At 35.6% G+C, this 21,474-nt stretch overlaps 2 protein-coding genes across 2 annotated transcripts in view; one reads left to right on the top strand and one right to left on the bottom strand.

Annotated features, from left to right (window-relative positions):
* The window catches only part of LOC107688330 (DNA-binding protein SATB1-like), a 10,561-nt gene extending 3,190 nt beyond the window's left edge, over positions 1-7,371 (bottom strand). Inside the window, exons 1-9 of the mRNA XM_016485962.1 lie at positions 7,083-7,371; positions 6,493-6,692; positions 6,226-6,402; positions 4,974-5,100; positions 3,816-3,939; positions 3,244-3,355; positions 1,912-2,294; positions 1,606-1,800; positions 1,267-1,422 (exon numbers count right to left, since the gene is read on the bottom strand). Coding sequence (XP_016341448.1) covers positions 1,267-1,422; positions 1,606-1,800; positions 1,912-2,294; positions 3,244-3,355; positions 3,816-3,939; positions 4,974-5,100; positions 6,226-6,402; positions 6,493-6,667 — 1,449 coding nt within the window. The 5' untranslated portion in view covers positions 6,668-6,692; positions 7,083-7,371. The remainder of the gene's footprint in view (positions 1-1,266; positions 1,423-1,605; positions 1,801-1,911; positions 2,295-3,243; positions 3,356-3,815; positions 3,940-4,973; positions 5,101-6,225; positions 6,403-6,492; positions 6,693-7,082) is intronic.
* Positions 7,372-11,932: 4,561 nt separating this feature from the next.
* kcnh8 (potassium voltage-gated channel, subfamily H (eag-related), member 8) overlaps positions 11,933-21,474 on the top strand; it is a 45,496-nt gene continuing 35,954 nt past the window's right edge. Inside the window, exon 1 of the mRNA XM_016485959.1 lies at positions 11,933-12,128. Within this exon, the coding sequence (XP_016341445.1) occupies positions 12,053-12,128 (76 nt within the window). The 5' untranslated portion in view covers positions 11,933-12,052. The remainder of the gene's footprint in view (positions 12,129-21,474) is intronic.

Raw genomic sequence — 21,474 nt, 5'->3', positions numbered from 1 at the left:
CAGGGCCGCCCGAATCTGCCTGCTCCGCCATGGCCGCCCGATCTGCCTGCTCCGCCATGGCCGCCCGATCTCCCTTCTCCGCCATGGCCGCCCGCTCTGCCATGGCTCCTCGCTCTGCCTGCTCCGCCATGGCCCCCCGCTCCGCCATGGCTCCCATGCTGTCAGTGTCATGCTTCCCTTGCCCTCATGTATCTCTGCCTTGTGTATGTGTCATGTTCTGATTGGTAGTCTTAGTCATGTGTCTTGTTTCCCATTGGTTTGTTCATGTCATGTGACCCTCCTTGTCTGCTATAAGTAGCCATCATGTTCCCATTGTGCCTGGTCGTGTATTGAAGTTGTAACCCGCTGTCAGTGAGTCTAGTCTGTTCTAGTCAAGTCTGTTCATGCCTAGTCAAGTCTGTTCATGCCTCGTCAAGTCAAGTCCGTGTATCTAGTCTTCGTCTGTTTGGATTATGTTTGGATCACCTGTAAATAAACTGCACTTGGGTTCTTCACTACACTCGCCTTCAGTGGACTGAATTCGTTACATGAATGAAATTTCAAATAAAAAAATTTCCACTAGTGTTTTACTTGTTTTTGAACCCTACTATACATATTTTCGCATAAAACTGGGAGTGGATTAATACTAATTATTTTCATAATCACGGTATAATAAGCATTCAATTTATGTACATTCCTATTAGTCCTTGCATTCCCTGCATTCATATAAATATATACTGAATTTAAATATGTATGAAATGTTTATACCTTCAATGTAATGTAATCTTTGGATGAGTGTCTATAAATATATATTAAAATAGAAAACGGTTATTTTAAATTTTAATAATATTTCATAATATTACTGTTTTTATTGTATTTTTATATTACAAAGATTTCTGGAAAAAAAACTAAAATTGTTATGCAGATAATCACATTTGTAATGGTAAAAAATGCAACAGAAAAGCATTTCGACTAGTGTTCTAGATTTTTGCTACCTACTGTACATATTTTCTCATAAAACTGGGAGTGGATTAACCCAATTATTTTCATAATTACTATTATATGCATTCAACGTATATACTGCACATTTCTATTAGTCCTTGTATCCCTGCATTCATATAAACATTTATTAGATATTTAATCAAGAATGAAATGTATATAACTAAAATCAATGTAAGTTGCTTTGGATAAAATGCATAAATGTACTTGTAACGTCGAACTCTTTTTTTTCTTTTTATTAAAGATTTTTTGTCCAGTCTGTACCAATGTATTCATTCCTTGACGTACCTGACTCTTTGCTGCAGAGACTTTTGCAAACAAGGCCTGTGACACTTTTGCTCGTCTCATTTCCTGCTGTATTTCATCATAGATGCCATAATTTATTCCAGAATCATCGCATTCCACTTTGACTATAATGTCCTTGGAAACAGGTGAAAGTTTTGCCTGTAGTGAGAGAGACACTTTTGTAGACATTGACTGACAAATGGACCTTTAATATTATTATTATTATTATTATTACTATTACTATGGTTATTATTTGTCAAAATACGTTGCGCTGTCCATAGAGATTATAGCACAAGCTATTTTGCACCTCAGGTCCATAATTAAATTTGAGTGACAGTGAACCTGAATGGGCAGAGGTGAGCTGGTATTGGTGTTGTAGGTAGAGTTGAGGTTACGCTCTCTTTCCTCCAGATAAAAGGAGTCTCTCTGGCTCTGCGGGAGTTGCAGGAAGCTCTGCATGGCCCTAAGGTTAACTAAAAGAGACTGAGACGCGCACCGTGGGTCCTCTTCCTTGCGCAAGATCTCTGACAGCAGGCCCTGTTGCAAGTGATATCATGGATAGACACTTTATTATGTGTACAGATACATAAGATTTAAGAGATATGGACATACGACTAAAAATTCTGTTGCATAAAATTACCATGTTACCTGAGTCCTGTTAATGGCCACTCGTGCAAACACAGCTTGGGAAACCCCCGCCCTCTTCAGCTCCTCACGCACCCAGTGGTAAATTTCAGGTGAGACGTCGGTGACAGGTGAGGGACATTGAGGTACTGTGGGCGGGGACACATTGCATTTGGGAGGAGTCCTTAGTGGCGCAGGATGAGGCCCGTGTGAGTGCGTGTGAGCGTGTGTGAGAAGTTGAGACATGGCGTGCTGCTGTGAAAGGAGCTGAGCCATCACCAGACCTGGCATTCCAGCCTGCATCTGGACAACACCACATGGCTCCACCCCACTGCCTTCCATTGGTTGCTGGTACATGGTGGGCTGGCTGGAGGATGAGGGATGGTTGCAGTGCCTGTTCATTTCACCTGAGGGGAGATAAAATATTTAGTAGTTCAAAATTCATATTAAATAACTGGAGTCCATTTAAAATTCACAGACAAAATCGTTTTATTTTCAGTATACGCTGCGTTAACTTAGCATATATAGTTATTTTACTAAAATATTATTTTACATACACTGCCATTCAAAGGTTTCTGTAAGATTTTATTATTCGTTTTTTTTTATACTTTTATTGAGCAAGGATGCATTAAACTGATCAAAAGTGACAGTAAAGACTTCTATATTGTTACAAAAGATTTTTATTTCAAAATAAAAACTTTCTATTCATCAAAGAATCCTGAAAAAAAATCACAAATATATACACAAAAATTATAATTATTTCTGAAGAATGATATGTCATTGGAGATTGGAGTAATGGTTTTGCCAGCACAGGAATAAATTACATTTTTAAACGTATTAAAAAAGAAAACAGTTATTTTAAATTGTAATAACATTTCACAATATTAATGATTTTACAGTATTTTGATCAAATAAATACAGCCTTGGTGAGCGTAAAAGATTTCTGTCAAAAAGACTGCAAACTTTTGAACAGTAGTGTAGTTTAATTTTTTTATTAAAATAGGTTAATACATTACGTGTAATTAATTAACAATGAACAACCATTTTTACAGCATTACTGACAATTTATAAATATGCTATTATATTGTTAATTCATGTTTGTTCATAATACATTTAATGTTAATTAATAGAGCTTGATATTTTATAAATGTGTTAGTATATCTAAAAATTAACCTAAATTGATAAATGCTGTAAATATATTGTTTATTGTTTGTTCATGATACCTACTGTATTACCAAATGGTAACTAATGTAAAGTGTTACCAAAATACAAAAAGAAAACAACTACTTAAAGAAGGCAATAAATGTGTGAATATATGAGCTATTCTTGGACAACATACAGTAGGTTGCTACTCACCCATCATAGATTTTGCCCTCTTGTAGTGTTTGTACCACTGGCCGAACTCCTGACATCTCGCAACAGAGATGCTGGCATAGTAAGTGCCGTTCACTACTGACGAAATCATGCTCTTTCAAACAAAAATATGAGATAAGTCAATGTGTGTTTATGTGCAGGCAAAAATGGGATTTTGCCTCTCATTTTCTTTTCATGTGACTGTAACAGGAATTCAGTGAATAACAGACAGAGCATACTAAATTAAGCCTTGAGGTGTACCTTGGAACCGACTAAATGTGTCCAGAAAGGATGTGCTAAAGGTTTTTGTCTCCTTGCTAAATAGATTTAATAGCTGGTTCTCAAACTAGGCATGGATCTTAATAGTAGGGTGTATTCTTCAATGAAAAGCACTTCTTCGATCATAGTTCTGCGCTTTAACCATGAGATATGAGACAATTAACCCAGTTTTATTCTATAGCTACATGCAATTAAGCTGTGGTTGATTAAAAAGTGTTTTTAAGTTAGTATACAGCTTATATGTATGGTGCCTTGCTAAAATAGTGTATTTACAGTGTCTAATTGTGAACATGTACCTGAGATAATGGACACTCTTTAGCCAGTGTGCTCTGATTCATCTCTTTCAGCAGCTCCTTCAGGGCATTTCTGACGGTAGAATGAGTCCACTGCTCAGCAGGCAAGTCCTCTAATTTAGAAACACTAAGAGAGTGAGAGAATGTGCATGAGTCAATGAGAAAAGCAGTGCATTGCAATAATTAATTACACTGTAGAACATTCATCACAAATAATTATTATTCCAGAAATAGCTATATTATTAAGTGTTTATCCTCAAAACTTTAATAACTATAATAACTTTTAATAATTTTTAAATGAGTTTTAACACTAGATCACCTGTGAAAAATTATTCTTAATCATAAATCAGATTAAGATTATTATTGTAGTGCAGTTGTCGTTGCTAGGAAACGCTTGTTTTGTTTACTGTGTGGAGATGTGCTGATATCGCGTTTGGTCTTGTTCTGTCAGTGTTATTTTTTAGGATTACTGATAAACTACTGTCATTTGATTTGTATTATTTGTATTTGTTATTTATTTTAATTTTAGTTACATTATGTCTGAATTTATTATGTCTATAGGTCTTTTATTAAGTTTTTAGTTTTATTTAATTTGACTTATTTTAATACTTCAACAAACTAAATGAAAATGAAATAATATATATATTGAATTTATTAATGTGTATGTACATATACAGTATATATGTATGTGTGTGTGGTTGTGTAGTTGTTTTTTTTGGTGTTTGGCTTAGTGTTATGTTAGAATCATTATTATACTCTTAAACCTTTTGTTCTTTAATATTTTGAATTGTTTTTAGCTTTATTTTTTTGTTTTTCATTTAAATGTCAAGTTTTGAAATTTTGTTGTATGCATTTGTCATTTTTATTTAATCTCTTTATTTTTAAAATGTGTATAGGTAGTATTTATAAAGTTTTAGCTTTTAGTTTTGGATCAGTTTTTAGTTGTTTTAATATTACAATTGATTGCTTATGTTGTCCTCATTTGTAAGTCGCTTTGGATAAAAGTGTCTAATAAATGACTAAATAAATAATCAAATAAAATAAATAAATCAGAACAGCTTTCATTCTCAGAGTGTATGTAGTTCATTATTCTGATAAGCCTGTTTGCTGAAACCCAGAGACAGATGTGATGCTTAAAGTAAATGTGTGTGCAGGTTGTACCTGTGTAGCTTTATTCTTAAGGTGATGACATGGTAAAGATCTTGAAGCATGTCTCCTACTGTTGCGTCAGAGGTGTCTGTCACAGTGGACAGGGACACAGGGTTCCAATGGCCAACTTGAACCTGACCTAATGCAGAAATTAATATTTATTACAATATATGACTACTATATATGAACCTTATATAGTTCCTGACACCATAGTTCCTTTTTTGTTTGTATTTCGGAGTTGTTGTTTTTTCATTATTTTACTTTGCTACTTATTTTTCTCTTCTGACAACCTTAATAGCTTTCTGATCTCGACCAAGTTCACATTCTCTTGTGTCCCATCAGCTTTCTGCACTTCCTTTTCTATTTTTCCTTCAGTGTCTTGAACCTTCAATTTAAAATATTTTTCATTACTTAATTGTTGTATCAAATAAGCAAATTATGTATCATATTTATAAACATTAGCATTAAAAGAAAAAAGAAAAAAAAAATCCATATGAGGGATATATGTTATGTTAAAAAAAACATTAAGTACAGGTTAACTTAAGATTTGACCATCTAAACATTTTTGCAATGTTTTTGTGTTTTCATTTACTGTGTAACTTAATTGTGCAGCCTTTTCAATGTTTAAATAGAAATTTAAAATAAATCAAAGTACTTTTAAAATTTATATCAATTAGATATAATTACTGGAAATAATTCATATTATATGTATGCTGCAGTTCAAAGGTTTGGGGACAGTATGTTTTTTTTATTTTTTATTTTTTACTTTTATTAAGAAAATTGATCATTTACATGTTTTTTTAAAACGTTCTATTCATCTCAGAATCCTGAAAAATGTTTAACCGTTTCCACAAAAATATTAAGCAGCTCTGTTTTCAAAATTGATAATAATAAGAAATGTTTCTTGAGCACCAAATCAGCATATTAAAATGCAGCTTTGCCATCACAGGAGTAAATTACATTTAAAATATATTAAAACAGTTATTTAAAATTATATTAATATTTCACAATATTACTGTTTGTTCTATATTTGTAATCAATGTAGCCTTGGTGAGCATATTAGACTTTAAAAAACAAAACAAACAAATCCAAATCAATTTTTGAACGTGGTTTACAGTATGTGTGATGCATATACTGGAAGATATGATGCAGGTTGTGATGGTGTGGACTGGAACTAAAAAAAAATAACAGCAACATTTCCCATCTTTCAGGCTTACGTATTCAATTTGAACTGAGCGTGAATTATTCATTAGTGTGTGTATACCTGTAGCCAGAGCTGCTGCGGTGTGTGTGTATCCCAGCTCTTGCAGTGCGGCCTCTGTAATCTGGCTGAACAGCAGGTCTTTTTTCAACAGCACAAATTTTGCATGCTCCAACCTCTTCCTCTCTGAGGGCGGGACATCATTCTGCTCCACCATACAGAACACAGGAAGCAGACTGCCTGTATTATAACCACAGGAGAATATGATCACTCGGACATCTTATGAACAGACAAGGTCCTGTATCTGTGTTTATGCCCGTCAGTGGATACCTTTCCTCCTGTTAATGTGTAATGATGTTTGTTTGGAGGTCAGGCTCACAGGAGTGACTCCAGGTACAGGTAGATCTCTTGAGTTCTCCATACGGGCCATTTTACATGGAGGGTAAGAGGGTTCACACATGACAGGTCCCTGGGTGCCACTAGTAGTTGCCAAATGGTCCATCATCGTTTTTAATCTCAGCTCTCACAAACTACAGAAAATGAAAGAGCGCGGAAAGGAGAATAGAGAGAGAGAGACATATATAGATATAAAATTATAGTATTGCTCAGTTGTTTGTGTGTGTTTTTTTCTCTTATGATGGTTTAAGATGGTCAGGTCTTTTTTTTTTACTGGTTCTTCTTTTTAGCTGGTTAAACTGGGACTCCAACTTGCTTTCCGGCTAAACCATCTGAAGACCATCTTGATCAGGCCGGGAGACCATCTTAAACCACTAACGACCAGCAAACCATCTTAGGCTGGCTTAAACATTTTTTTGTTCAGCATTGAAGCGCTGCTACAGGTGCTGCATATAGGCTATGCTCAACCTATGACACATCATCATCTCGTCTTCTTTTTATGCCATGTTATTTCAATCACTTACTTTATTGATTGCACTGCTGTTTTCCGGTGGTTATAATCCTGCAGACGGGTATCCGAACATGCCGACAGACCGAGCGCGCGTCCCAGGATCGCTCACTAACAAAAACACTGGCTCCAGAATCAACGCACGGGTCTGGTGACAAGCGACTCGAGAGCGGGTTTTATTTCATAAAGAAGGGTCTTAACAAACGGAAAAACCAGAGACATTTAAATCAATAAAATAAGGCTAACAATGAGGAAAAACGGCTCGTATAATATCATGCGCGAACACAGACCCGTAATTAAATCTCAAGGCGGCCCCACAAAGCATCATCAGTGTGATGTCACCAGGAGCGGACCAATCAGTTTCCAGCGGAAGTGCCTCCTGTCAGAATACATGACTGTTACAGTATGGCAAGCCAATTTAACGTTTAATAATTGATGTCCCGAGCATTTTCGATATTTCAGTATTAAAGACTCTTAATTTCAAATATCCAATGTACAACTTTGACTAGTCGTACATTTTGATTGGCTTATATCGGAAAGAAGAGAGCTATGAAAGAGTAAGAACACCCAGGAAATGTTTTGTCCTTGACCATATGGATACTAGAAATACAGTTGGACAGCATTGATGAGTAAAGGCTATTTAATTGAAATAAACACGTTGAAAATAATGCACTATAAGCATGTTTTTCAACAGAATATCAAAGTATGCTTTTATTAAACAAATCAAGGAGTACATTTCTCACCCACTGCTTTAAATCAGATATCTGTTGGACATGATTCAAGTTCATCGCAAAACAAATACTTCATAGCCTATTTGGTAAATCTTACTAAAAATGGCAGATTAAGTAGTTTATATTATTAAATCTATGTCTAGGTTTTGTTTAGTGTAAATCAAATAACATCTGGATGTAAATAGTGCTCTTCCTGACGTAAATGTAGAACACGGAGCTGCTACGGAGCGTCCTGTGGATCACCTTTATGAGACTGTCCAGGTCATCTTTGTCTGACTTTATTTTGGTTAGGTCCAGATTTCTCTGAAGTTGTTGTAAAGAACACTGAATATTCATTCACGCCATGTAAGGGCAAGCAGTATGCTATAATAATACTAATATCCACCAAAATGAAGATTCGTCACGCCACAACTTACGCAAATGAGACGGGAGGCATTAGTAAGTTTGATTTGATTTATTAATTTATTTACAAAATAACAATTTAAAATGTATGAAAATAACTACATTGTATACATATTTACTTTTCAGTCGCTAGGGGGGACAGGCCCCTCTGGACCCCCCACAAGCTACGCCCATGTGACCAGATGAGTTAATTGAAGTTTATATAATGTGGGAACTTCATCTTTAATGACGCTCTACTATTTTGCATTTGATTGAAATTGTAGTCATTTTAGTTTTTAGTGATGAATGTTTGGTTGTACTAACTTTTTCACAGATGAAATGGAAATTTATGGTTTAAATTTAACATTAATTTAACCAACTGTTGTTTGTTAAATTTTGTTGCCTTAAATGGTTCAAAAGGTCTGTAATATTGTTTTTGAAAGAAATTAATACTTTTATTTAGAAAGAGTGCATAAAATTGATCAAAAGTGACCGTGAAGACATCTACAATGTTAAAAGGTTTCTATTCTATTCATAAAAGAATCCTGAAAAAAATTAATGTATCGTGGTTTCCACAAAAATATTAACCAGCACAACTGTCAAAATTGATAATTCTAAGAAATGTTTCTTGAGCACAAAGTCAGCATATTGGAATGATTTCTGAAGGACCATGTGACTGAAGACTGGAGTAATGACTGTGGAAAATTCAGCTTTACCATCACAAAAACAAATTACATTTTAAAATATAATAAAATAGAAAACATTATTTTAAACTGTAATAAAATTTAACAGTATTACTTTTTTTTTTTTTATTAAATAAATGCAAACTTGGTGAGCACAAGTGAATTCTTTCAAAAACATAAAAAAATCTGATATGCAATTTTTCATGGGGTGTACTTAACATTTCACTATAATCTATTATAGTCTAAAAAATAGGTAATAGAGGCTTGACAACATGTGTATAAAAGCTGTGAGTATTGAGTAGTAGGCAATATAATGATTGTTTCAGTTGACAAAAAACTGTTAATCAGCCTCATCAAGTGATCTCTGTGATTAACGCTTGTTTGCACCTGTACACATGACAGTCACCGTATGTGGCAATCATTCTTTTCCATAAGCTTAATCATAATGAACAGTGCTTCATTTGTGTCTTTATTTGCATGAGCTTGCATATTTACAATCAAAACGCATTCGATAAAACCATTATTTTCATCATATTTACAAATACATCCTGCAACAGAATGATTAAATTTTTCACTACTGTGATAAGCATACATCAGTACACAAGAAACAGAGACAGACACATGATTGGATTATAGTATTTGTCAATTTGTCAAGTCAGCTCTCCAGTGACTAATCATATCTCAACAATTACCCTACAGCAGCAACAGCAATAATGGTGAGAATATTACCATAATAATATAAGAAAATTCTTAATTAATCCTCTGTTATGTCACATTACTGTACAGCAAATTGCTATTTATTTGAATAGTGTTTTCAACACTGCCTCAGCACTTGTGGCAATATGTATTGTAGTAGTAGAAGGTGAATGTGTGGTATTGTGATAGTATAAACAGCAGAGGGCGACATGGCCTGCTCCGTGTAATATGTTTAACAAAAAATCGTCGTCTTTATTGACTCGTGCAATGTATGCACACTTCATCTCATTTCTCTTTGGTCTACTTTTTGTTCTGCAGTTTTGATGGACATTGCAAAGAAAAAAAATCTATAATTTCCCAATCCTTTGTTCGAATAGGCCCTGCATTGATAATGTCTTTTCTTTTTAACAAACAGGCTAGTAATGTTGTTTTCAAAATACATTAGTAAGCCTACAGTGTTTCTCAGATCTATTGCTGGAGGCCTCCTAACCTACACATTTTGCATGTTTCTCTAATCAAACACACCTGATTAAACTCATGCAGGTTTGTAGTATGCTATATTATTCTCAGACATATTACATCAGCCATGGCATTATCTTTTCCATTTTATATCTACAGTGTGTCTTACAACTAAGAACAGTGCATTTGAACCTTCAGCTTATTTGATGTACTGGTTTTTGCATAGTAAACAGTAGGTAAGTATGCATATTTGGACACAGGAGGTGTGTCAGATGTCCAGTTTTGGGGGGCTTCCAGGACCTGCTTAGACCCTAAAAGCTTTCTCTGTATGCAACCAGCTGAGACCAGCTGTGTTACTGTATTAACGTGAGGTGAAACGGACACACTACATGGTGCTCAACACTGACTGAACTAGGCCATACTGTAAAAATGATTAATTACCTTTATGATAACAATGCACAAAAGTGGGTAAGTTGCGTACTAAACTTTAACCCTATAAAGCCTACTGTATCATATTTGATATGCATATTTCTAAGGCCTAGATAGTAATATGAACATGTAGGACTGAAGCAACTTAGAATTACTTGATTTTTAACAACAACAAAAAAAACCTATGTGTGAATGATCATGTTAAAATGTTAGTATCAATACCTCAGGCTTTTGAGGAATGTTTATTGTTTATATGTTGATTCATCCCTCAATCATCACTGTACTGGATTGCATAGGCTATGTTGTGCCTCTACAAATATATATATATATGTATATGTGCGTATGTATGTGTGTGTTTATATATTTTTTTATGTAAGTAATCTGCTATACTTTTACAAATATTTCATTGATTTACATTACAAGCCATCAGAATTGCACCTTACTTTTTGGCCATTGAAATATCAGCAACTGCAGTCTGGGCCTCTGAATAAAACTGGGTTTTTGGAAATATATTTTGTCTAATAATAATTTGTTCGATAAACTGTTTAATTTTTTTTCTTACTGATTTTACTTACTCTCATATGCAGGGGCGGATTTAGTGAATTGGGGGCCCCAGGTAGAATATAGGAATGGGGCACTATACATTTGCGCACATTTTCCTAGATCAACCTTGAGGTTCCTTTTGTGTTGTGATGCTTGCTGCTGCACAATGGTGCCCCATAGTTGTGTCCAATGTTTCTACATGTTTTAATGTACATTATAATGGGTTTCTTTCATATTGTAGACCACGAAATAGCAACTGCTTTACAGTTGAGATACAGGTTTTCACAAAAACAAAATAAATTATTAAATGATAAACCTCACAATTGAGCGTTTAAACCATTATATTCATTATTTCCTTATTGGTTATTTTGGGAAAATCCCAGGTATTTTGAGCAGTAGGGTTATAAAAAAATATATGCTAATATAAAATTAAATAATAAAAGTAGCCTATATAAAACTGCGGTACTTTTTACTTAAGTACATAAAAAATCAAGTACTTTTGTACTTTCACTCGAGTAAAATTGAAAACTGAGTACTTTTACTTTTACTGGAGTAATATTTTGTAATACGGATCTGTACTTTTACTCAAGTACTTGATTTGTGTACTTCGTCCACCACTGGGTAAGTCCGCCCCTGCTCATATGTCAGGCTTCACAGGTTATTAGGCCTACTTTTTTTCTGAATTTGAATCTTTTTTGTCATTTAATTTTTCCCTTACAAAATAATAGCCTATATATTATATTCCTGAAGAACATAAATATAGTCGTTTTTAGGTTTATTAAACTATATTGGGATCCACAACCGCTTGAATCTCCGATCTCACGCGCCACTTGTATAGACTGCTCGCGCGCTATTTACCTGACGCGCACCTATGGGCGTCACTCCCAGTACCACGGGCGCGCGCATCCCAATCCAGCCTGCTCGCGCGCTTGTGAGAGAACGGGATTCTCCGCGTCTCAGTCCGCTGAAAGCTCGGTTTCACCGGAGTGCTTCAAACTGTCTCTGCCTTTGTCTCTGACAACGCCGCGTCACTTTGATGGGTTATTCGATATCAGGGCGGGAAAATGCCTGTCATGAAGGGATTGCTCGCGCCACAGAACACATTTTTGGATACTATAGCGACGCGTTTTGACGGCACACGTGAGTTACCGAGATGGCATTTTACCCTATTTGTATGCAAAAACTATTTTGGGGTTTCTAATGAGACAGTTTTTTTCCCTGAAGCAAGACAGAAAGTCGTCTAAGTAGACAAATGTTTGTCAAAGCAAGTGCACTGTGAAAATGACAGTATATTTACTATGACAACAGATTAAAAGCATAATGATTTATTAAATAATATCAGGTTTAGAAATGAGCAAGTCAGGGTGGAATTAGCTTCTTAAAAGTGAATCATACAAAGTGAGTAAAATCGAAAAAAAACAAATCGAGGAAAAATATAGGAATAAAATCACCATGCGTATGCCTAGTACTAAATAACAATTTGTGATTTGCATCTCAACTTTAAAAGTTCTATACTGTTTGTTCTTTCTGTTTACATTTTTTAAAATGTTCAGTGTTGTGTGCTTAATTTGTTCAGCTCTATATGAGAAATGTACAATTCATAGTACTTGTTCAAAGTACTTGTCCTACTGTCAATATCACATAAATACTGCAAAGACACTGATATAATTTTAAGTAGAGGAGCAAACTCATTCTTTACACACTTAAGATTTTCTTCTGAATTTGGACATTTTTTTTGTCATTTAATTTGGAAAGCCTGTTTCACACATTGTATATCAGTGCCTCTCCACAAGTGTTTTTTTGTTGTTGTTGAGTTTTGCATTGAAAGCACAATATTGCTTTCAAACTGCTCATCTGCTTGCTCAGCACCATGGACAGCGTACAAGGGCAACCCCTTGGTTAGATCAGTCAGAGCACTTGGGCTGCTTTGATGCTTAGATCATTGGTTCTCAGTCTCACAGAACTGCACATTTTGGAGTCTCCCTCATTTGACACACCCTTTCCAGGTCTTGGAGGTGCCCTATCTGATGGGTTGAATCAGGTTTGTTAGGTTAGGGAGACCTACAAAATGTGCAGATCCACTTAGATGGCAGGGCATAATTTGGCTGTCCTGATGTTTATTTTTCATATAGAGCTCAAGAAGGGTTGGTAGAGATAACAGTAACAATCAAAGGGCTGTTTAATTAAAGTTCAGACCAATAGCCCAGATCATGCATGAAAAAAGATGCGTTTAACATCCTGATGAAATTCCTTGCATAGCAAATATAATTGGTCGACCACAAAACAGTCAGGCGGTATTTCATCTCAAGTCGTATTGTGCAGTTGTAAAAATGAGTCTGTCTGAATTTCTTTTGTGCGATAAAAGTTTACTGATTTCACCGAGCAAAGCCTGTCAGCTTTTATCGCTTTGTTCCAAAGTGTTTTGGTGTCCTAACAGAAAGAACTTGTACCATCCTGTCTTATCACATCCTACATTTAGGTAACTTGTTTTCCCCCCATCTAGGTCTAAGGTTTGAGAAATGAAAACTGAGACTGTGTTTTATTTTAGCACTAGGAGAGAGAGCTCCCACCACAGGAATCCTTCTCGAGGGACATGGTGTCCTCTGGGCTGCTGGGTCCATATATTACCAGACCGTGATGGCGTATACCCATGTGACTATGGTTTGTCCTGCAGGGGAGACTACCTGTATGGCTGTCACACCTTGGGTTGCCACAGGTAACATGGCTGAGAATAGCACAGGAATGGCTGGAAATAGCACCTATCATATTGGAAGGAAAGTGACAACAATGACACAGGGGGCAATAATAGAGAACATCCCATTAGGCGTTATCCATGGTGGCTCTCCAAAAATGATACATGTGGAAAGCATTAACAAAGTGCAATGGTAGATGGATGTTGTGTTCATTACATCACAGACACAAATGAAAGCGCATGCACCCAAGCCAAAGCAGAAATGCTGTTGCCAGTTTTGATTTTGTATGTGCTCTACAAAGCCAAATAATTTGTGAGGAAAATCTGATGCTCGTCCATACAAAATTCGCCACCACAATGCAGAAGCTTTTTTCATAGGGCATTGCCATAGGGCTCCAGGTGGTTCTTAAGTGGTTGCCATTGTATTCTGTGTGGTTTCTAGGTGTTTGTCATGATATTCAAGGTTGCTAGGTGGTCTCTATGTCATTTTCGCCTCTAGAAATGGTCTGCTTGCCTTTTTTAAAGTAAGTCTATGGATTTTTTGACAATTTTATCATATGCCTGTTGAAAATTGTAAGTTAGACTTTTCTTAAACAACCTGAAGTATTTTGCAGATATTTTAAAGAATGTTTCAATAGTTTTTGCCAGTCCAATCATAGTCACTGTGGTCCAAATCAACATGGGACCCCATTAAAGGAATAGTTCACCCAAAATTAGCTGTAAATGTACTCACCTTCATAGCATTCAGGATGCCAATGAGTTTCTTTGTTCATTGGAATGGATTTGGAGAAATTTAGCATTACATCACTTGCTCACCAATTGATCCTCAGCAGTGAATGGGTGCCGTCAGAATGAGAGTCCAAACAGCTGATAAAACATCACAATATGGACTTTCGTTGTGGCAAGTAAGCCACAACACTCCAGTCCATCAATTAAGGTCTTGTGAAGTGAAAAGATGCATGTTTGTAATAAACAAATTCATCTTTAAGATGTAACTTCAAACTATTGCTTCTGAATAAAATAATCCATAATTTTGCTTCCTCTAGTGAAAAAAATCATGTTGTCTGATTCAGGAGAAATATATGCACAGATCAAGCACCATTTACAAAGCTTAAACAGTTCTAAACAAATATGTTGGTGGATTTTGTTGTGGAAGAACAGCGGGGGTGGACTTTTTCACTGGAGGAAGTGTTATTATGGATTATGGACTATGGTATTTTGGCCAGAACAATGGTTTAAAGTTAAAATGCCTTAATAGATTTGTTTCCTATAAACACACAGCTTTTCACTTTACATGATGGACAGGAGTCCTGTGGATTAATGCTTTTATCAACTGTTTGGATTCTTATTCTGACGGCACCCATTCACTGTGGAGGATCCTATCCCTTTAATAAAATGGAGTTTTGAAAATCACTAACCATAAGTATGATGAATAGGAAAGTGATGCTTTCCTTAGCGAGCACCGCTAATTACACCCTTGACTTCATAATCTTGTGCAACATCCAAGATACATAAGAAAACCTGCTGACTTGTTATTGTCAAGAGAAGCTATACATGTATTAAACTCCCCTCTGCAGCATCCTAATGTGTGTGCTTGCTGTTATGCGTTAATATTCCATCAAGACGAAAGACTTCAAAATACTCTTTTCACGCAGGTACCTGTCAGGACAGCATATGGTGGGTAATTACAGTAAAGCAGTGTGTGTGCGCATGTGTGTGTGTCTGCAGTTGTGTGTTACCCAAAGAAAAAGAGAGAGTGTGGTTAACTGTGAAAGAGTAATTTAGAGTAATTTTGGATGAGTCCTTTTAAAAGAACGCTTCAAGTAGATGCTTCCGTTGGTAAAATTACGAAGCGCAGGGTTAGACATCCAAGTCAGGTGATGGAGATATTTCAGGCAGTTCACTCTTGCATGTAATGCATAATCACACTGCCAGTGACTGGCAGTTGGGAACAGATCTGTATGTCTGAAAGACGGTGAAATTGAGGCTCTAGATGCGTGTCTGTTGTTTGAACTTGGGATAGAGATGTCAGTGTGCTGTTCTTCTGTTGTTCACTGAACTTCACACAGAGCTGAAACTGAGCTCATCAGTCATCATTAGGGAAGAAAGAGAGGGACTGGAAGCCTAAGAGGGAAAACAAAACAGATGCTAAAGAAAACATGCAGGGAAATCAAGCAACAGAACATCTTTTGCCTTTGCATAATACAGGTTGGCATTATTGGAAGGTGGAAACAGGACACAGTGAGGATGCACTCTGCAGTTTCAGCAGGGTTATCCGCACGTATCAGCCTGGAATACAGATAGAACTCTCACTTACTGTTCAAGAGTCTCCGAGAATGGAATTCCGGAATCGTGCCAGTCTAGACTTTCAGACCTTGCCATCTTCCTTTGTCTTATTAACATTCTTAGAATACTTTTGTGTGCTCTGGCACGAACAATGAATTGAAACTAAATTTGAAGGACCCTGCTGAGACTGTGACAAAAGATTATGTAACCACAACAGATTAGTGAAATAAAAAGGTTGAAATGATTAGATGCGATGGTGCCATTTTCAGACTCTTCCTGTTGCTGCTTCGCTTATTGCTGAAAGGATTTTAGCACCATATGCAGATGGTTTTAAATTAGTGCGCTTAGTTTCTTGTCAGCTCCATCAAGCCAGTAGAGCTCATTAGCCTGGAGTATTTAAAACTCTCGTTTTTACTGAGATTCAAGAGTCTGTTATACATAAAAACATACTTCGATTATATCAGTGAAGAAGTTAAATATTTTCTACTCTATCTGTGCTCAAACCTGTTCTCAGATGTCAGCGTAAGACATTATACATGATACATTATTCAATGCACTCTTTCAAGGAAATAGGATTCAGAACAAGAAGACAGTCAAGATCTCAAACCTGCAAAATCAGGGCCAAGCTGGAAAACATACTTAATCATAAGCTCTCTATACCTAGAGTTTGAAGGATGCCCCCTATACTTAGAATACTATTGGATGGCTTAGTGTATACTGTGCACTGTATACTGCACACTATCTGTTGTTTTTTACAAATAGTATGTGAAGCAGTATGCGGTATGCAATGAAAACAATGCATTGTTGTCAAAACATTTAATTCAGAAAGATATGTCCAGTTATGACTTTGGAGAATTAAAACGTTATTTATTTATTTTTTGTTTGCTTTTTTTTATTAAAGGCGCTGTATGTAATTTTTTTACTGCAATAAAACATGAAATTACCTAAATGTATTTGCAGATATTAAGGAAACATGCAAAGTTCACATACTTGTTTCTCTGAAAAACAATTCTACAGCTAGTTATTCCACTTTGAAATGTTTAATTTGAATTTACTTTCATTGTACAGGGCTCCATATTGCAACTAAAATGGTCGCATTTGCAACCAAAAATATTAATTTACGACTATATAAATTTACATGTTATAACTAAAAAATTTGCATGTAATGCCTTTTTTCCAGATTGTTTTGAGATCACACCTTTTGTTATGTTGACGTAATAAACTGAGGCAATGCGCATCAAAGTTTTAGTGGAAAAACAGTCCTCATCTCAGCCAAACACCAGCGTTGACGGCACTCGCTAAAAACTTGCTAAAAGCAGCTCCAGTTGTGGCAGACATCGAAAATGACAGAGGTGCTAATAAAAGTACAGAAAAGCAGTGTCTATTTCGTGCACAACTTAAACAACTTGAAAAGCTGTTAGCTGTGTGGACATTAACAATAACCATTCTCGTTTGTGATCGATACTAATATGGCTTCTTGTTATCAAGATCTTTAGTCTATATGTTGTGTTCTGTTATTGCGTGAACTTCATATTATTTGTAGCGCACTTGCTGTCCAATAAACACAATAAGCTTTGTGCTCTGTTTCCTTTTAATAAACAAAGTATCAGCTTTAAAATTCTGCCAAATTCATAACGGAATTCAAACAATAAATACCGTTTTGGCAGTCTTTAATGTGGCATGAGCGATCGCTTTAGTACCTCAGTTCAAGCGGCACATGAACCCATCATATCTTTCTCTTTACTACTACGAAATAAACATAAATGAACATCAAAGGTATATTATAAGATACAGTACAACTTACTGAAATTCAAACTACAGAAAATGTGTAAAGCATGTAAACAATGCCAACTTAATCATAAGCTCTCTATACCTAGAGTTTGAAGGATGCCCCCTATACTTAGAATACTATTGGATGGCTTAGTGTATACTGTGCACTGTATACTGCACACTATCTGTTGTTTTTTACAAATAGTATGTGAAGCAGTATGCGGTATGCAATGAAAACAATGCATTGTTGTCAAAACATTTAATTCAGAAAGATATGTCCAGTTATGACTTTGGAGAATTAAAACGTTATTTATTTATTTTTTGTTTGCTTTTTTTTATTAAAGGCGCTGTATGTAATTTTTTTACTGCAATAAAACATGAAATTACCTAAATGTATTTGCAGATATTAAGGAAACATGCAAAGTTCACATACTTGTTTCTCTGAAAAACAATTCTACAGCTAGTTATTCCACTTTGAAATGTTTAATTTGAATTTACTTTCATTGTACAGGGCTCCATATTGCAACTAAAATGGTCGCATTTGCAACCAAAAATATTAATTTACGACTATATAAATTTACATGTTATAACTAAAAAATTTGCATGTAATGCCTTTTTTCCAGATTGTTTTGAGATCACACCTTTTGTTATGTTGACGTAATAAACTGAGGCAATGCGCATCAAAGTTTTAGTGGAAAAACAGTCCTCATCTCAGCCAAACACCAGCGTTGACGGCACTCGCTAAAAACTTGCTAAAAGCAGCTCCAGTTGTGGCAGACATCGAAAATGACAGAGGTGCTAATAAAAGTACAGAAAAGCAGTGTCTATTTCGTGCACAACTTAAACAACTTGAAAAGCTGTTAGCTGTGTGGACATTAACAATAACCATTCTCGTTTGTGATCGATACTAATATGGCTTCTTGTTATCAAGATCTTTAGTCTATATGTTGTGTTCTGTTATTGCGTGAACTTCATATTATTTGTAGCGCACTTGCTGTCCAATAAACACAATAAGCTTTGTGCTCTGTTTCCTTTTAATAAACAAAGTATCAGCTTTAAAATTCTGCCAAATTCATAACGGAATTCAAACAATAAATACCGTTTTGGCAGTCTTTAATGTGGCATGAGCGATCGCTTTAGTACCTCAGTTCAAGCGGCACATGAACCCATCATATCTTTCTCTTTACTACTACGAAATAAACATAAATGAACATCAAAGGTATATTATAAGATACAGTACAACTTACTGAAATTCAAACTACAGAAAATGTGTAAAGCATGTAAACAATGCCACGTAACAATCATTTACCTCAGAATAACCATTCGGCGTCCATAAGCTCATTAGTCAGCTAGAAAAAATAACTATATAGTGGAGCATTTTGCTAAATATATGCGCTATGCTGCATATTCAAATTTTTACTTAACCTGTTGTCTACATGATAAGAAAGAATGCAGGGAGCTAAAGATAAAATTCAACACCTCCTTATAATTACATGTTACTAATAAAGAAAAACAGACTGGATGTGTGCAAGACATATGACAACATAGGATGCATTGAGGAGGAGCCCAAACTACACTCAGCGGCCAAGTGATGCTGACATAATTATGGTCTGTGATATTGGCACAGATTCTGTGAAATAAACAATTCTTTGTTACTGTATAGTTCTCAAGTTGGAAAAGACGTTCCCACTTTAAGTGAACCTTAGTTCCCAGGACATCTACAAGATGGATTAAAATGCTAATGCTGGGAGACATAAATTCATAATATTAAGACTGAAATGTTAAGGTGTTTAAAAGTAAATAAATAAATAAAACACGTTCATTCTGTGGCACTTAAAAAATGATTTGGCACCTATTTTTGTTTCTTATAGGAGCCAGTGGCTCCTTAAGTGATTTTTTTGTATGGAGCCTTGTTGTATAATTGTACTTCGAAATGTCTTTGTTCTTTGTTTAAAGACAGAAAGTCATACAGAAATTTCATTTTTGGGTGGACTGTCCCTTTAAATAATTATATTTGTTATTCTGTTTTGTGCCAGTAGTGACACAGAAATTGCTTAAATTAACTTTATTGATTTTAAATATGTTTTGATTGTTTCAGAAAAAAAGTTTATATAATTTCATACAGTTCATATCATGTACACGAAACATTGCTTTGTTGCATATGATATTTCATGCAGTGTGATCTCACTGTGTACTGCACATGGAGACAAGTAGAATTGCATGCTGAAAAAGCATACTATAAACTGCAGGAAAAATAAAAGTATTATAGTAACAGTGTTCTGATCATGTTTCTCAGAGACTAGAATATTCGTGATTCGTGTAAAGCTCACATTCAGCGTCCTTTCTAGCCATCCTCGACACACCTTGAGTCTCTATTTAATGCACAAAGAGGTTTCAAATGCAAGACTGCATTGCAATGGAAGGTTCCAGCATCTGTCCTATAATTCCCTCCCCCAAACATCTCTCTCTCTCTCTATCTCAACCAGTTGTTCTCTCCATTCCTCTTTTTCCTTGCGTTCTTCCTCCCCTCACTAATCATACTGCCTCTTTAAATAGCTCTCAGGTGTTCCTGTTTGGGACATAGACTCACAACAGGGGGACAGAGGGAGGAAGTGTGTGTGTTTTATGCAACAATCTGGGGCAGATGAGAAATGTGGACATTCCCCCCTCTATCTCCTGCCTCACCCCTTTTCCCCCCTCCATCTTTCCGCATGTTTTTCAAAGTTAAAATGCAGTTTCTTGGATAAAAACACACATACACACAACACACACACACCCTGTTTTTACAGCCTGGATTCAGTCTGTCCAATTAAACATAAACTGACAGAGTAAACCACATGAGGTCTGATATGGAAATGAGAGAGGATGATATATATATATATATATACAATTTTTTATTTTTATTTTTTGCTTGTGCACACTGTCTGTGACTGAGGATAGGATAAGGACTCATTTTGCCCAGTGAACATATACACTGTATGCATATATTAGATAAAACACAAATATGCTTAGATATACCCAAAATGAACATGTAGGTATTTTCAGCTGTTGTCGTATTGCTGGCCAGGAGGTGATGACCTGGGAGTGAGTAGATGGACAGTAAGATCAAGAGATTTCTCTTCTGGGATGTGCTGTCGTCTGTAGACTGCAGAACCAGTATGGCTAGTAGGGCCAAATTGGCATGCATCAATGTCAGCCATTGTAAAAATATTCATAGCAACTGTTTTCAGTCATTAATTTCTATGTTTTTGCTCTGTTGATTCTGTCACAGTCCATATAAGGAAGGCTATGTAAATGAAGCATACACATTTTTAACGTCATTTTGGACCCGTATCCGGGTCCGCAGAGTTTAACTGGTTTTAATCTAAGCCACATCAGATGGGCGTACACATAAAATGCTATGTAGTATATCAGAAGGAAATTCCTCTGTTTTGTGCCAGGGTTATTATAGTTACCTAAAACTAAAATATTTTCATTGCTTGAAATAAAGTAAATGTTAACCAAAAAACAAAATAAAACAATTTTTTTATTATTTCTTTGAGAAAATCTGGAATCTGAGGGTGAGAAAATCACCTTTAAAGTTGTCCAAATAAAGTTCTTAGCAATGCATGTTACTAATCAAAAAATAAGTTTTAATATATTTACAGTAGGAAATTTACAAAATATTTTCATGGAACATGATCTTTACTTAATATCCTAATGATTTTTGGCATAAAAGAAAAATCTATGATTTTGACA

This window comes from Sinocyclocheilus anshuiensis, unplaced genomic scaffold (assembly GCF_001515605.1).
Source record: "Sinocyclocheilus anshuiensis isolate Anshui unplaced genomic scaffold, SAMN03320099.WGS_v1.1 scaffold209, whole genome shotgun sequence".
NCBI lineage: Eukaryota > Metazoa > Chordata > Actinopteri > Cypriniformes > Cyprinidae > Sinocyclocheilus > Sinocyclocheilus anshuiensis.
The sequence above is the reverse complement of the archived record's forward strand: the minus strand, read 5'-3'. Positions and strand labels throughout refer to the sequence as shown.